Source organism: Helianthus annuus, chromosome 16, assembly GCF_002127325.2.
Source record: "Helianthus annuus cultivar XRQ/B chromosome 16, HanXRQr2.0-SUNRISE, whole genome shotgun sequence".
Lineage (NCBI taxonomy): Eukaryota > Viridiplantae > Streptophyta > Magnoliopsida > Asterales > Asteraceae > Helianthus > Helianthus annuus.
The window spans coordinates 53,741,013-53,755,408 of NC_035448.2; the positions used below are offsets into that span (position 1 = coordinate 53,741,013).

The window sequence follows — 14,396 nt, forward strand, 5'->3', positions numbered from 1 at the left end:
TGATTTGCATGTTCATCTCAGCTCCTCTTAACTCATGTCAAATGGTTCCCCACACTCGAGTAGATTTCAAAGAGTATTAAGTAGTGTAAGTCACGGAGGTTTAGGGAATTACCACCCTATCAATCACATGATACGAGAAAGTGTTCAGGAATTCATATTGGTGTGCTAACGTGCAATCACATGCAATATTGTATGTGGGCGTTCACTAGTTAGGCATACTAGTACGTATAGCGAAACAGGAAACATAAAGTAAGCAAACAAGTAAACACTGGTCCGAGCTATGAGGTTAAAAGTGTTGAGCCTTGTACTTGGAGTGTAGTGTCGTCACGAGTCACGGGTTATAGTCTGGTTTTCTCCAAAAAGATTTTCCCCTTTTTAAAACCAAGTTCACTATAACCAATGGCTCTGATACCAATCTGTCACACCCCCAAAATCCACCTGCGGATGACACCCGCTTCGAGGGCGTGACTGACCAGGATCCAGCCACCAATTATACCGAGCATTTAAGAAATATTTAATATCCGTAGTAATTAGCAATATCAGAGTTTAGGTTCGGTAATTAGTTTAACAAAACAGCGGAAGCATAAACCAAAATAGTTTTAAAGACAGTTCGTTGTTCAAAACAGTTATCCCAACACACGGGTTTGACGGACACTACACATCCCCAAGCAGCAGCTCCTGAATCATTGGTTACCTGCAAAGCATGCAGTAAGGGGTCAACAATAATGCTGAGTGAGTTCACTAGTTGTCCAGTTTTAATTACCAAAAACTTGTTTCACCGGTTAATTTATCCGTTTATACATGCCCTGGGGAGCTACCCCAAAAGTTAGCGACTAAACTGTTTTTCCAATACCGAACACTAGGTAACCGTTGCGTATCCGCAGGATGCCCCGATGTCAATGTTCTATCATCATTGACGGATTTCTGAGTACATTAGTTCACGACCGTCCCAAACCAGGGCACGGTGTGAGGCTGGTAAACACCTAAATAGCGCTATCAACTAATAACCCGCTCGCCTAACCCGGCGACTAATCGGTATTTGTAGTAGGGACTTGAGTGATAGAGTTTCGTTTAGTGCCGTTAGTTGCAATCCGTATAAACAGTAATTAACCAAAAGGTTTCCCAATACCCGGGAAGGAAAAGTAAGTTTTGTTCCCAATAACTAGGGAAAGTATGTAAATGGTATCCCCTTTTACCAGGGGATAGGGTTGCTAGTCTCGTGTCCCAAACCACCGGGACGCATGCTTTTAAGTTGTGAACTCACCTTGGGTTGCTCGGTAGGTTTAGGTTACTCGGTCAAACACGCTGGTCACCATGTCCTAACATGGTTACCGGTATAGGTCAGATACAAGTATTCACGTAAAACACATACTGGCACGTAACATGCATACAAGTAAACAGTCATGGGGTTATTGGGCCGGCCTAAACAATTAAGCAGTCAACAGTAACACATATCCCAGTCAACAGATAGCCCATAACACATAATGGCCCAATAACCAAAGTGGACAGCCCACTCGCAACCAGCTGGTCTCGAGTCGCAACCAGGTGGTTTCGGCTTGTCACGTTATGGTTGCGAGTCGTAACCGTGTGGTCTCGAGTCATCATGCTGTGGTTGCGAGTCGTAAGCTGTCCCTTTCACGTACACGTGATGATGCAGATCTAACAGTCCAATATGTACTATGCAATCAGACCCAGATTAGGAAACAGCCAATAAGGTTCCACTAACATTTTTCCTAAACTGACCAGCAATGAAAATAGATCAAACTTTGCCATTTTTACATCTTCAAGTCATATTCAAACAAGTTCATCTTATGTTCATCATTTTCTAGGGTTTTCATATCAACATAATCATATATTTATGAACCAAAATCACATGTTTTAGCAAGATCAACATGCAAAACATACATTATATATCCGAATCTTAAGTTTAACATCATTATTTGCAAGGAATAAAGAAGCATAGTATGGTTAGTCATAATCATTCTTGAACTACCATTTGTTAGTCATTTAAACATGTTATCAAGCTTTGTTCACAAGGGTTTTCACATATAGTCAAGTTCCACAAATCATCCTAAAAATTATACAAAAACTACTACCCAAGCATTTCTAGTTCATATAACAAACATAAATCTCATGCACATAGTAACAACACTAACCGGTTGTGAAGAAGGAGGATGAGCCGAAAGAAAGGAAGAAAATGAGAGAAGGTGAAGTGTCCGAGTTAGTGGTCTTGACCGAGTCCTTGTCCGGGATCCTTGCTTGAACCGAAAATTGAAAGGGATTGGGGTGTGTTGTTGAGGGTTTCTAGTTGAGAGAAAAATAGTAGAAGTGTGTTTGTGTGTTGTGTATGAAATGAGGGAAAGTGGGGAAAGATGGGGTATATATACCAAGGGATGTTTCGGGTTGGGCTTGGGGTTTCGGCCCAAACCGGTTACGGCCCAAAGGCCTACTCGCAACCGCCCGGTTGCGAGTCATGGTCACAAATCACTCGAGACCTCATGGTCTCGAGTCGGGTTCCTTGTTCTCGGGTTGGGTTCTCGGCTCACATATAACACATACATATATACATACCAATGCACACATAACAAAGCACATATCACATAAAGATTCACGTTATCATTAAGTTTAGTCAGTCACTAGTCACATAATGTACAAACAAGGTACATCACGACACAACGAAAAGTTCTAGTTTTCGGGTTGTCACAAAAGATACTATGCTGCACGCAAAGAAAATAACAAAGTATCTAAATTTGGGAGTGGTGATGCCCCCCAAAGTGCTTCATCAATATCTTTAATGAATAATAGGTCAACAGAAAGGACACCGTTAAGAAGTTTACAAACTAATATTACTCAATTTCTACAAACAACAAATGAGAACGCCTCAAGTGTTTCTACTACAAAATGCAAGGAGTACAATGAAGGATGTTCTAATACACCAAACGATAATGGAATGCGTATTTCAAATGGCAGTCAAGTCAACCAAACCCCGATAGATGATGTAATTGACGTAGTCAGGCATAGAACATCACGAGGTTTCTATTTATTTAACAAAGATTTCTTTTTCGAACTTGACATCTTTTACAACCTTCATTACTTAATACACCAATTTTTTTAGGTATTCAAATTCATCCGCGTACTTTATTACCCCAATTTGCTGAAGTAGTTGATTAACCTTCCCTCCAACATGGGAGCGTAGAAGATGATCCTTATAATTTTGTTTACAATGGTGTACCTGGAGAGCATCGTGTTTTAAAGGAACGAGCCGCATGTCCTAATTGTGGAGCAAAACGATTTCAATTTGAATTTGATACCTTTTGTTGTATGAGTGGGAAAACCGTGTTAGCAAACTTAGAAATTCCAGAGGAATTGTACCGACTTTTCACGTCTCAAGATGAAATTGGAGATTTGTTTAGGCAAAACATCCGTGCTTATAACACCAATTTTTCTTTTGCCTCAATGGGTGTGACATTGGATGATACATTGAACAATATGAGAGACGGCGTATATACTTTTCGTGCACATAAAGGAATATATCACAGAATCGACCAATTAGTTCCGAGGGATGGGACTCCTAGGTACTTGCAGTTGTATTTTTACGATCCTGATACTGAGTTAGATCACAGACTCCGATGGCCAAATCTTGATCGGCGTATTACTCAGATTTTAACACGCGTTCTTTCTACAAACCCATATGTCGATACATTTAGAAGACTTGCGGAACTAGGACCTCTGGACAACTATAGAGTCACTTTGAATACTTCGGTTGAACTTGACCAAAGGGTGTACAACCGACCAACGACATCGGAGGTATATATAATATATTATATCAATTGCAATTATTTAATATAATTGCTTATTTTACTTACTTATAGTTCACAATTATATAGGTTGCTGGTATTTGGGTTGAAGGTAATGACAATATCACTTCGTATAAACGAAGTATTGTAGTGTACGGTAGGTCTGAATATAGCCAAACTATTCAGCCGTACTTCAGTTGTTACGATCCATTGTCGTATCCTTTATTTTTTCCTAATGGTGAGTCGGGTTGGCATGCTAACATACCACGTCAAGGAGTATCAATCAATGAGGTTCGCAACAATGACAACATCGAAGGAGAAATGGAAGGTACCAACAATTTGTTATCCTTTTTAAGTGAAGATCATAAAAATAGCGTAATGCGTTTTATTTTTATTAACTGTTTGTTTTTAATACATCTTCATCGTTCAGAGGCTAACACACGAAGTGGTAGAACAACCGTGGCTATGCGAGAGTACTACTGTTACAAGTTCCAGATTCGATCTACCGATAATGTGCTTTTGTTCGGTGGTAGGCTGCTACAGCAGTTTGTGGTTGATGTTTACATCAAAATTGAGACGTCACGCTTAGAATTTTGTGAGAGAAACCAGGAAAAAATTCGAGCCGAATTGTACCAAGGTATTGTGGATTGCGTCAATACTGGCGAGGTTCATGCAAACAGAGTCGGGAAAAGAATTGTGTTGCCTGCATCTTTCATCGGGGGGCCTCGCGACATGCGACGTCGGTTTCTAGATGCGATGACGTTAGTTCAAGACGACGGCAAGCCTGATGTATTCCTTACAATGACATGTAATCCTAAGTGGCCTGAGATATGTGATAACTTACATGTTGGTCAAACTGCTACAGATCGTCCAGACCTTGTTTCAAGAGTGTTCCGGGCTAAATTAGAAGATCTTAAGGATCAACTCTTCAAGAAACATGTCCTCGGGGAAGTTAAGTCATACGTCTATGTCATTGAATTTCAAAAGCGGGGTTTGCCGCACGCACATTTTCTCCTAATCATGTACCCGCAACACAAGATCAATAACGCGGACCATTATGATAAGGTTGTGTGTGCTGAAATTCCTAACAAACTAACACATCCCAGATTGCATGAGATGGTTGTCAAGCACATGATTCACGGTCCTTGCGGCAATTTACGATCAAGCAGTCCTTGTATGCAGGGTGATCCTAAAATTTGTCGTTTTCACTATCCTAGACAATTTAACGAACAGACGACACAAGGAGAAGATTCGTATCCGTTGTATCGAAGGAGAGACACCGGGATAGAAGTGGACCTACGAGGACAAACACTTGATAATAGATGGGTGGTCCCATATAACCCAAGGCTTTTGATGATGTTTAACTGCCACATGAATGTTGAAGTTTGCTCAAGTATAAAATCTGTGAAATATCTTTTCAAGTATGTTTATAAAGGACATGACAAACAGGTTATTCAAGTCGATCAAAGTGAGCCAGGGGTTGTTATTAATGAGATAAAAAGATTTCAAGATGCACGCTACATATCGCCCCCAGAGGCTATGTGGCGAATTTTTTCCTTCTCTCTTTCTCAAATCTTTCCTGCTGTTCTAGCCTTACAACTTCATCTCCCAAATAATCAGATGGTTAGATTTAGAGATGATGACTTGATGCCTAATATTGTTGATAGGGAAAGGGATAAGAGAACCATGCTAACAGCATTTTTTGATCAGAATAGAAACGATGAAACAGCAAGGGTACATTTGTATAAAGATTTTCCAAAACACTATACTTGGAATGGAAGCACACGCCGTTGGAGTCGTCGTTTCGGTAAAAAAACAAAGAGGTCGTATCGTTTCCGCTAATCCAGCCGAAGGAGAAAGGTACTACTTACGCCTACTTTTGTCAAATGTCAGAGGGCCTACTTCTTTCGAACATCTTTGCACAGTTAATGGTCAACGGTGTGCGACATTTCGGAAAGCAGCTCTTGAGTTAGGCTTAATAGAAGACGATGAATATCTATCACAATGTCTCGAAGAAGCCTCTACGTTTCAGTTTCCCAATGCTCTTAGAAGGTTATTTGCGACCATAATGATTTTTTGCGAACCTGGAGATGTTCGAAAGTTATGGAATGACCACTTTGATTCACTATCTGAAGATCATCGGTTACACTGTCAAAGTATAGAACGAGTTCAAAATATGGTTCTTACCGAAATAAGTGTCTTGGTACAATCCATGGGTAAAAATTTCAATGAATTCGACCTTCCTAAGATAACTGACGATGTTAACTTACAAGATGCAGGTTATCGTGAGTTACAAGAAGAGTATGGGATTGTTTTGGAACCTGAACACTTGAGTGCCAAACATTCACTTAATCCGGACCAAAAAAATGTGTTTGATGAGATCATGATGCATGTTGATAATGATCTTCCAGGCGTGTTCTTTATTGATGGTCCAGGTGGAACTGGAAAAACATTTTTGTACATTGCCTTGCTTGCTGAAATTCGGTCACGTGGTCTTATTGCTCTCGCAACAGCTTCATCAGGTGCAGCGGCTAATAATATGCCAGGAGGTAGAACGGCTCACTCGAGATTCAAGATTCCTCTTAATCTTGAAAATAATTCAATGTGCAATATTAAAAAACAGAGTGGGGCCGCTAAACTGATTTGCTCTGCCAAAATAATCATATGGGATGAAGCGTCGATGGCTAAACGACAAGCGATAGAGGCAGTCGATCGTACATTCCAAGACATTATAGGTGTTAGTCTCCCATTTGGTGGAAAGATAATGGTTATGGGAGGTGACTTCAGACAGGTGTTGCCGGTTATCAAACGTGGCACTCGAGCACAGATTGTAGACTCCAGCGTACGAATGTCACCTATTTGGTCTTTGACTAAGAAGATGCGGTTGACCATAAATATGAGAGCGCTGAAAGATCCATGGTTTTCTAAATTTCTTTTAAGAGTCGGCGATGGAACTGAAGAACCAATCGAAGGAAACTATATCCGCATACCCGATGACATGACAATTCAGTGCAACAACAAAGAAAACGCTATAAAAGAATTGATCCATGCCATCTTTCCATCAATTGAAGATAATGTATATTCTTCAGATTATATAATCTCTAGAGCAATATTGTCCACTAAAAATGATAGTGTTGACGAGATTAATAATCAAATGATTGAAATTTTTCAAGGGGAGGAAAAAGTTTATTACAGTTTTGATGAAGCTGAAGACGATCAGCGCAACTTCTATCCGGTCGAGTTCTTAAATTCGCTAAATGTTAGTGGATTGCCGCCTCATAAGCTTCATTTAAAAATTGGATGCCCAATAATATTGTTACGTAATATCGATCCATCACATGGCCTGTGTAATGGCACGCGGTTGATATGTAAGGGTTTCATGCGAAATGTTATTGATGCGGAAATTGCAGTTGGTCAACATGCCGGAAAAAGAGTTTTTTTGCCAAGAATCCCTCTAACCCTTTCTGAAGATGACATGTTCCCATTCAAGCTGAAAAGAAAACAATTTCCAATTCGACTTAGCTTTTCCATGACGATTAATAAAGCTCAAGGTCAAACAATTCCGAACGTTGGTATTTATCTACCGGATTCTGTATTTTCACATGGACAACTTTATGTCGCGTTATCAAGAGGGATTTCAAGACAAAGTACGAAGGTGTTGGTACATCTCGCCAAAGAATTCAAACAACGCGGAGTTTACACATCAAATGTTGTCTACCAGGAAGTGTTGCGTGATTAATTAATCGCATCCTTATCAAAAAGAAGGTAAGTTAGTAGATGTTGTGCCTTATTTGCTTCCAGAAATTACCTTTTAATTACTATTTTAAATCACTGTAAGTGTCTAACATTTTTTTTATGTGTTGAAATCTGGTACAGTAGAGGAGAAGATGCAAGAAAGTCATAAGCGAACGGATGTATTGGTAAAACAGGAAGAGATACAAGAGACTCCCCACATTTTGTTTTTATTGTTTTGTCCAGCTACTTGGCTATTTTGAACTCTTCTTGTTTTTAATTACATCTACTTCCTTGTTTTGTACTCTTCTTGTAGAAGATCACCAAAGAATCGATAAACTAACAGAAAAACCAGTGCCATCATATCACGAATAAGAAAACTAACTTAAGTACTATACAATATATTACGAGACGACGGATAAACTAACGGTAAACAATTATACTATTGTAAATTGCCACTCCCGCCGCATCGCGCGGGTACGTGACTAGTGCTTTATAAAGTAGTATAGATATATATATATATATAATAAATATTGTGAAAATCGTGAGAACGAATGAAAAACCCAATCAAAACTAATTTTTTTTACTACAAAACTCATTGTAATTAAAACACAATATCAGAAAAAGAGTTTACAACATCATATAGTTCATTTCTTCTCTCAAAATCACTTTTATTCGATTCTTTACACATGTGTAAATATAACAAACTTACACATGTGTAAATGACAAACTTACACATGTGTAAATTTTTTTTATTTACGAATTCACGTAAATTTAAATGTGTAAATTTAATTTCTAACATTATATTCGAATAACAATGATAAGTGCACAAAAAATTTTGAATTTGAATTGTTTTTAACCTTGCAACCCCTTTAGGCATGTGCATGTATATCTGTTTGAATCAAACATATGTAAACTTGTAAAGTGTTTATCAAACATTTTGACTTCTTAGTTATAAACCCTTCAAGACAATACTTTGAAAACTAGACCAATAATTGAAGTATTGAACCGGTTACTCTATAGGTCCAACAATAGATCGATCGGACTAGCAGAACAACCAATTAACTGTATACTATAATAAAAAAAAAATATGAAAAAACATATAATATAACAATGTTAAATAATAATTTTTAAAAGATAAGTATTTCAAAGCATAAAAAAGTGAAGAAAAACTATATGTAAATAGTTAAAGAGTAAAATGCTAAAATTGTCTCTAAGGTTTGGACATTTTTGTTTGTTGTATCCAAAATAAGAAAAGCTATAATTTTCAAATGGGTAACCTGCCAAGGTTCATGAGGTTTGGTCACTTTTGTCACTTTAGTTCAAAACTCAAACATACATTTTGAATATGGGTCTTTGTGGTTTCAATTTTGATGTCATTTTCATCTAAAAGCAAAATTTGGTTAAATTTTTCACTTAACATCGTGCTTTTTTTTTTCCTTACTTTTATTGAAGTAAAAAAAGAAAATTGACAACTTCTCATTAGCTCTTCTACAAAGGAAACCTCCTTCCCCTTAATTTCCCACCGATGTTACAAATTGTTGAAAAGATCCACTGAGACCAAAACAATGATGCTTTAGATGAATTCTTCGGCACCTCATTAGCCACGAGCTCCTACGCTGTCCCCAACCCAAATACCCCGTTTCGGTCCTGCAATATATCACCTTCAGGTTCTTGTCAAATTAGCAAGGAACTCAATCCAAATGGTTACTTTCTTGATAATACAACTGAAAACCCTAAAAAATCTTGGAACAAAAAGCTTAACCTAACTAAGGAATCATCTCTGGGTGGTCGAAACTCTAGTCATTCTTCGGTAAATCGAGCTACTCAGATGGTTCTAGGAGCAAATTCCCAAGAACTGGTGGAATGAAAAAAGAAAAACTTAATAGTTCTCGTGCCATGACGACGTCCAAGAGAGTTTTTATACAAACACTTCATCTAGGCCTTCACCCTTTTCAAATTCCAGTAATTCCAACAGCTCTAATGAGTTGCAGGTTCACCATAGAAGCATCAACATGAGTTCTAAGATCGAAAACGAAATAAATAGTGTGATTGCTCACTGCAAAAGGTCACAACAACATATGCATATAATGCATAAGACCATAAAGACCATTGTCGATCTTCAGTTGCAGGTGAATAGGGGTTGAAGAAGGGACGATACCGGATTAGGGTTTGCATGTGAATGGGGGTTGAAGAAGGGGCGTTTGTATTTATAAGGTCAATTTTTCTTTTTTTTAATTTGTTATAATAAAACTTTAAAAGACCATTTGCCCTTCATTAAAAGCGAAAAAAAGACAAAAAAAGCAGGATGTTAAGTGAAAAATCTGAAAAGATTTTGCTTTTGTATGAAAATGACAACAAAATTGAAACTACAGAGATCCAGATTCAAAAGGTTTGAGTTTTGGACCAAAGTGACAAAAGTAACTAAACCTTAGGATAATTTTGGCAGTTTACTCTTTTCAAACTGTTTTATCAAAAACACATACTCTCATATCAGTACTCTTTTACCTTTAAATTAAAATAATAATAATAAATTAAGGGATAATAACGAAATTAGCTGTTGACCGGTCAAGTTTTCAAAAATAGCCACTTGAAGCGTCTCCCTAGGCTTCTCACTGAAATCGAGGCTATTCTAGTGGCTTTGAAAATCCTTTCAGCATTAATCAACCACATTGCGCCACGTGTATTGTAAAGACTCTAAACTGTTTCAGCCTTCTCTAGAAAGGCTTCAGCCATCACTAGAGAGGCTTAAACATTTTTCGTTTTTTTATATATTTTCCACCATGATTTTTAAACAGGTATAACTTTTTTCATATGGTAATATTTTTTTTTAAATTACACAAAATTAAAGATGATAAACGTATCTTTAATTTGGTGTAATTTTTTTAAAAGAATATCGTTGTATGGAAAAGTTATACACGTTTGAAAATTTTCTATATATATATTCCTTCACAATTTTCAAACTATAATCGTTAAAAGAACCGGTTCCGATTTGCATGTTGTAAGCTTGACTCAGATACCACTGTTGGGATTCAGTGGTGTCAATTTTACTTTTATCAAAAACTGGTTTGATAATATTTTATTAATTAGATCTATAATTAATAAAACGCCGCGGAATATTATAATTAAACAACACCAAAAGTGAACTGAACAGGATCATGATTACAAACATACAAATATGGTACACATATAAAATAAATCTATTAAGGAGATTAAATATACCCTTTTGATTAATAATTAATCGTGTGAGACACGGAGTTACAACGAACAAGTGCTAGACATAAACACGAACCGAGCGACGACCTTGTCTTGGCCGGTCGTAATTGCAAGTGGAAAAAAGGAGGACGCACTGTATAGACATATAGATGGCGGCTTGTCCTTATCTTGTTGATCAAAAAGTCACCAAAAAGAAAAGAACTCTGCTTTGGTTTTTTTTTTTGGGTTTTCTAATGGCACACCGCCTATCTATCCGTATACTTTTCCAATTCAATACGCATCGTATAGGCCTACACGATGTGTATTGAAATAAAGTAAAAGACATGGCAGACTGACAGGTGAAGGTTATGTCTGGCGGTGGGCTTGAGACGCATCGTATAGTCCTATACGATGCGTGTCAAGGCACTGATTTTTTGAAGTTTATTTTTTGGTGTGTTGTGTCGAATGCGAACCTCAGAAACAAAAGGAATTTCAAGCAGTTGGTCAATGACATGATAGATAAAGATCTTGACACGGTCATATCCATTTTCCAGTATTAGACTAAATAGTCCAAGATGAAATTATTAAAACCATTCAAGCCCACCAGTCTACAATGTGTTATGGTGAGATTTTTCAAGTTTGCACAGTGGGAGAAAAGACTAGCACCCCTGTCAGTATTGTCATAATGCAATGACACATAACTGAGATTTAAGCTGCGTGTTCCGATCAACGTTTATCGACATTGTTATAGGTGATGAAGAAACCCTAAAACGGAACATAATCCCAGATTATCTAAAGAAGCGCTTTTATCATGTGTCATGTGGTAACAACTACCAAGGGGATATTCAGATCTCTATTTGGTCATCTTTCCGAGCTTTTACACACGAATATGTGGTTCCCAATTTGTGAAACATAATCCCAGATTGTCTAAGAAGCGCTTTTATCATGTGTCATATGGTAACAACTACCAAGAGGATATTCAGATCTCTATTCGGTCATCTTTCTGAGCTTTTACACACGAATATGTGGTTCTCAATTTGTAAAATATATGTCAGTGGGAATGTTTTAAAAATCATATGCAACTTTACGGCATGCTTACCTTAATCACATCTTCCATGGAATCACAGATCCGACAATAGGGCCCCCGGATCTTCAAGCCCACCAGTCTACAACGTGTTATGGTGAGATTCTTCAAGTTTGCATAGTGGGAGAAAAAACCAGCACCCTTGTCGTTCTGTATTTTCTCCTTTTCTAATTCTCGAAAAATCTCGTAACGTATTCTCTGTTTCTCTAAATCGTCTGTAAATTATAAAAAAATCAAACTATGCGGGCTTTCCATCCATATATTCCGTCCAACATATGACACATGATAAAAGCGATTTTCTAGACAATCTGGGATTATGTTCTGTTTTATTTCAGTCGTGAGGTGGTCAAACCTTTCTAAAAGTAGAAAAAAATAAAACATTAACAACTAACAAAGATTAAAGAACAAAAGAAGAAAGTGTTCCTCTTTGTTACCAAGCATGTCATCTTAAACAATTAACAGGACATTGTTAACAGGTGCAACTTTACAGCACGCTTACCTTAATCAAATTTTCCAAGGAGTCACAGATCTGACAATAAGGCCCACGAAGTACTATGCCCACCCGAGACCAACCTCTGTATCACACGTGTTGAATGATTGAGAGAAACTAATTAAGAGGACATTGTTAACAGGTGTAACTTTATGACACGCTTACCTTAATCACATTTTCCATGGAGTCACAGATCCGACAATATGGCCCACGAATCTTATGCCCACCCGATACCGACCTCTAGATCACATGTGTTGAATGATCGAGAGAAACTTCTTCGAGCTAACTGCCGATATCTCATCCTTCTTATCTTGCTATTAAACTGTGACACCCCGTTGAAACACGCTAGCTTACCAGTGGCTGCCTTAACTTTCGGGACGAAAGTTCTTAAAACTTAGGGATAATGTGACACTCTAGGTTTTTTCCGAACGAACACCTTGTAATATTTTGTGTATATATATGTTATTAAATGAAAACGTGATCTTTTTGCTTGATATGTGTTGTGTATGTATTATATATATAAGTATACACGTATAATCTAGTGAGTCGAGACCATGACTCGCAACCACTCGGTTGCGAGTGGGCCACTCGGTTTCGAGTGGGCCTCTTGGGCCGTAACCGGTTTGGGCCGAAACCCCTTAGCCTATGTTGAACCTTGTATAAAATCCTAACCTTCCCCACTTTCCTTCACTTTTACACAAACATATCCACACACTCCTACTATTTCTCTCTCACTAGAAAACTCTCAACAACACCCCAACCTCTTCCAACTTTCGGACCAAGCTCGGATCGCACAAGGATCTCGGACAAGAAACTCGGTCAAGATCATCACTCGGACACTCCATCTTCTCGGTTCCTTTTCTTTGTTTTCGGCTCCTTCTTCTCAACCGGTTAGTTTTGAGATTTACTAAATGTTATGTGAACTATGATGCCTACTTTAAATGCTAGAAAGATGAGAGTTAAAAATGTTATGCATGATCTTTGAAGTGATTTGTGGGCTTAATGATGTGTGTAAATCATTATGTGATAACATTTGATAACATGATTCAAAATGGCTAGAATGATATTTTAGGAATTATGATAAATCAACCAAATTCATGTTTGATGTTACAAAAGTATATTTCTCTTGTTTTCTTGCTTAATGATCTTGTTAAAACATGTGTTGGGACTCATAAAATGCATATTTATAATTACTTTGTGTGAATGAGAAAACCCTAGAATGATGAATATGTGATGAAAATGGTTGAATGTTAAAGTGAATATTTGAAAAACCTAACTGTTTGATCCATTTTTACTAATAGACTGATTAGGAAAACTTGTTAGTGAAATCCTATTGGTTGTTTCCTGATTTGGGCCTGATTTCATAGTACATATTGGACTGATGTATCTGAATCAACACGTGAACATGAAAAGGACAGCATTACGACTCGCAACCATACAGTTGCGACTCGCAACCATAGCATGACAACTCGAAACCACACGATTGCGACTCGAGACTACGACGGTTGCGACTCGCAACCACAGCATGACAACTCGAGACCACACGGTTGCGACTCGCAACCACAGCGTGACAAGCCGAGACCTCCTGGTTGCGACTCGAGATCACCTGGTTGCGACTGGGCTGTTCCCTTCGGTTATTGGGCCATGATGTGTGTAACATGGGCTACCTGTTGACTGGACTGTGTGTTGCTGTTTGACTGTGTAAATGTTAGGGCCGGCCCAATAACCCACTGTTTACTTGTATGCATGATACGTGGTAGTAATGTGAAAGATTTTACGTGAATGCTTGTACACCGAACCTGACCCATACCGGTAACTATGCTAGGACGTGGTTGCCAGCGTGTTTGACCAAGTAACCTAATCTGCCGAGCAACCCAAGGTGAGTTCACACATTAAAAGCATGCGTCCCGCGGAGGGACACGGACCAAACTACCAACTTTGGGAAAACACTTTTGACCCATTACTCCGGGGGAAAACAGAATGGGTAATTACTATCTCCGGGGGAGATAAGTTTGGATACTATTTATAAATCACAACTAGCCATGCTAAACGAAACTCTATCACTTTAAGTCCCTGCTTACAGTACCGATTAATCGCC

At 38.1% G+C, this 14,396-nt stretch overlaps 2 protein-coding genes across 2 annotated transcripts; both read left to right on the forward strand.

The window, feature by feature from the left end:
* Positions 1-3,456: 3,456 nt before the first annotated feature.
* On the forward strand, positions 3,457-5,476 carry LOC110919178. The gene is made up of 4 exons (XM_022163455.1): positions 3,457-3,807; positions 3,888-4,125; positions 4,228-5,420; positions 5,465-5,476. Exons 1-4 carry the CDS (start codon positions 3,457-3,459, stop codon positions 5,474-5,476), a joined length of 1,794 nt encoding a protein of 597 aa, XP_022019147.1.
* Positions 5,477-5,517: 41 nt separating this feature from the next.
* LOC110919179 (ATP-dependent DNA helicase PIF1-like) lies at positions 5,518-7,536 on the forward strand. Its single transcript, XM_022163456.1, has one exon. The coding sequence runs from the start codon at positions 5,518-5,520 to the stop codon at positions 7,534-7,536; it is 2,019 nt and encodes a 672-aa protein (XP_022019148.1).
* Positions 7,537-14,396: the final 6,860 nt, after the last annotated feature.

Coding starts and splice junctions, on each gene's coding strand:
- LOC110919179 (XM_022163456.1), top strand. CDS start 5,518: ATGAAACAGCAAGGGTACATTTGTATAAAGATTTTCCAAAACACTATA.
- LOC110919178 (XM_022163455.1), top strand. CDS start 3,457: ATGGGTGTGACATTGGATGATACATTGAACAATATGAGAGACGGCGTA. Junction 3,808..3,887: donor ACCGACCAACGACATCGGAG/GTATATATAATA, acceptor ACAATTATATAG/GTTGCTGGTATTTGGGTTGA. Junction 4,126..4,227: donor CATCGAAGGAGAAATGGAAG/GTACCAACAATT, acceptor TTCATCGTTCAG/AGGCTAACACACGAAGTGGT.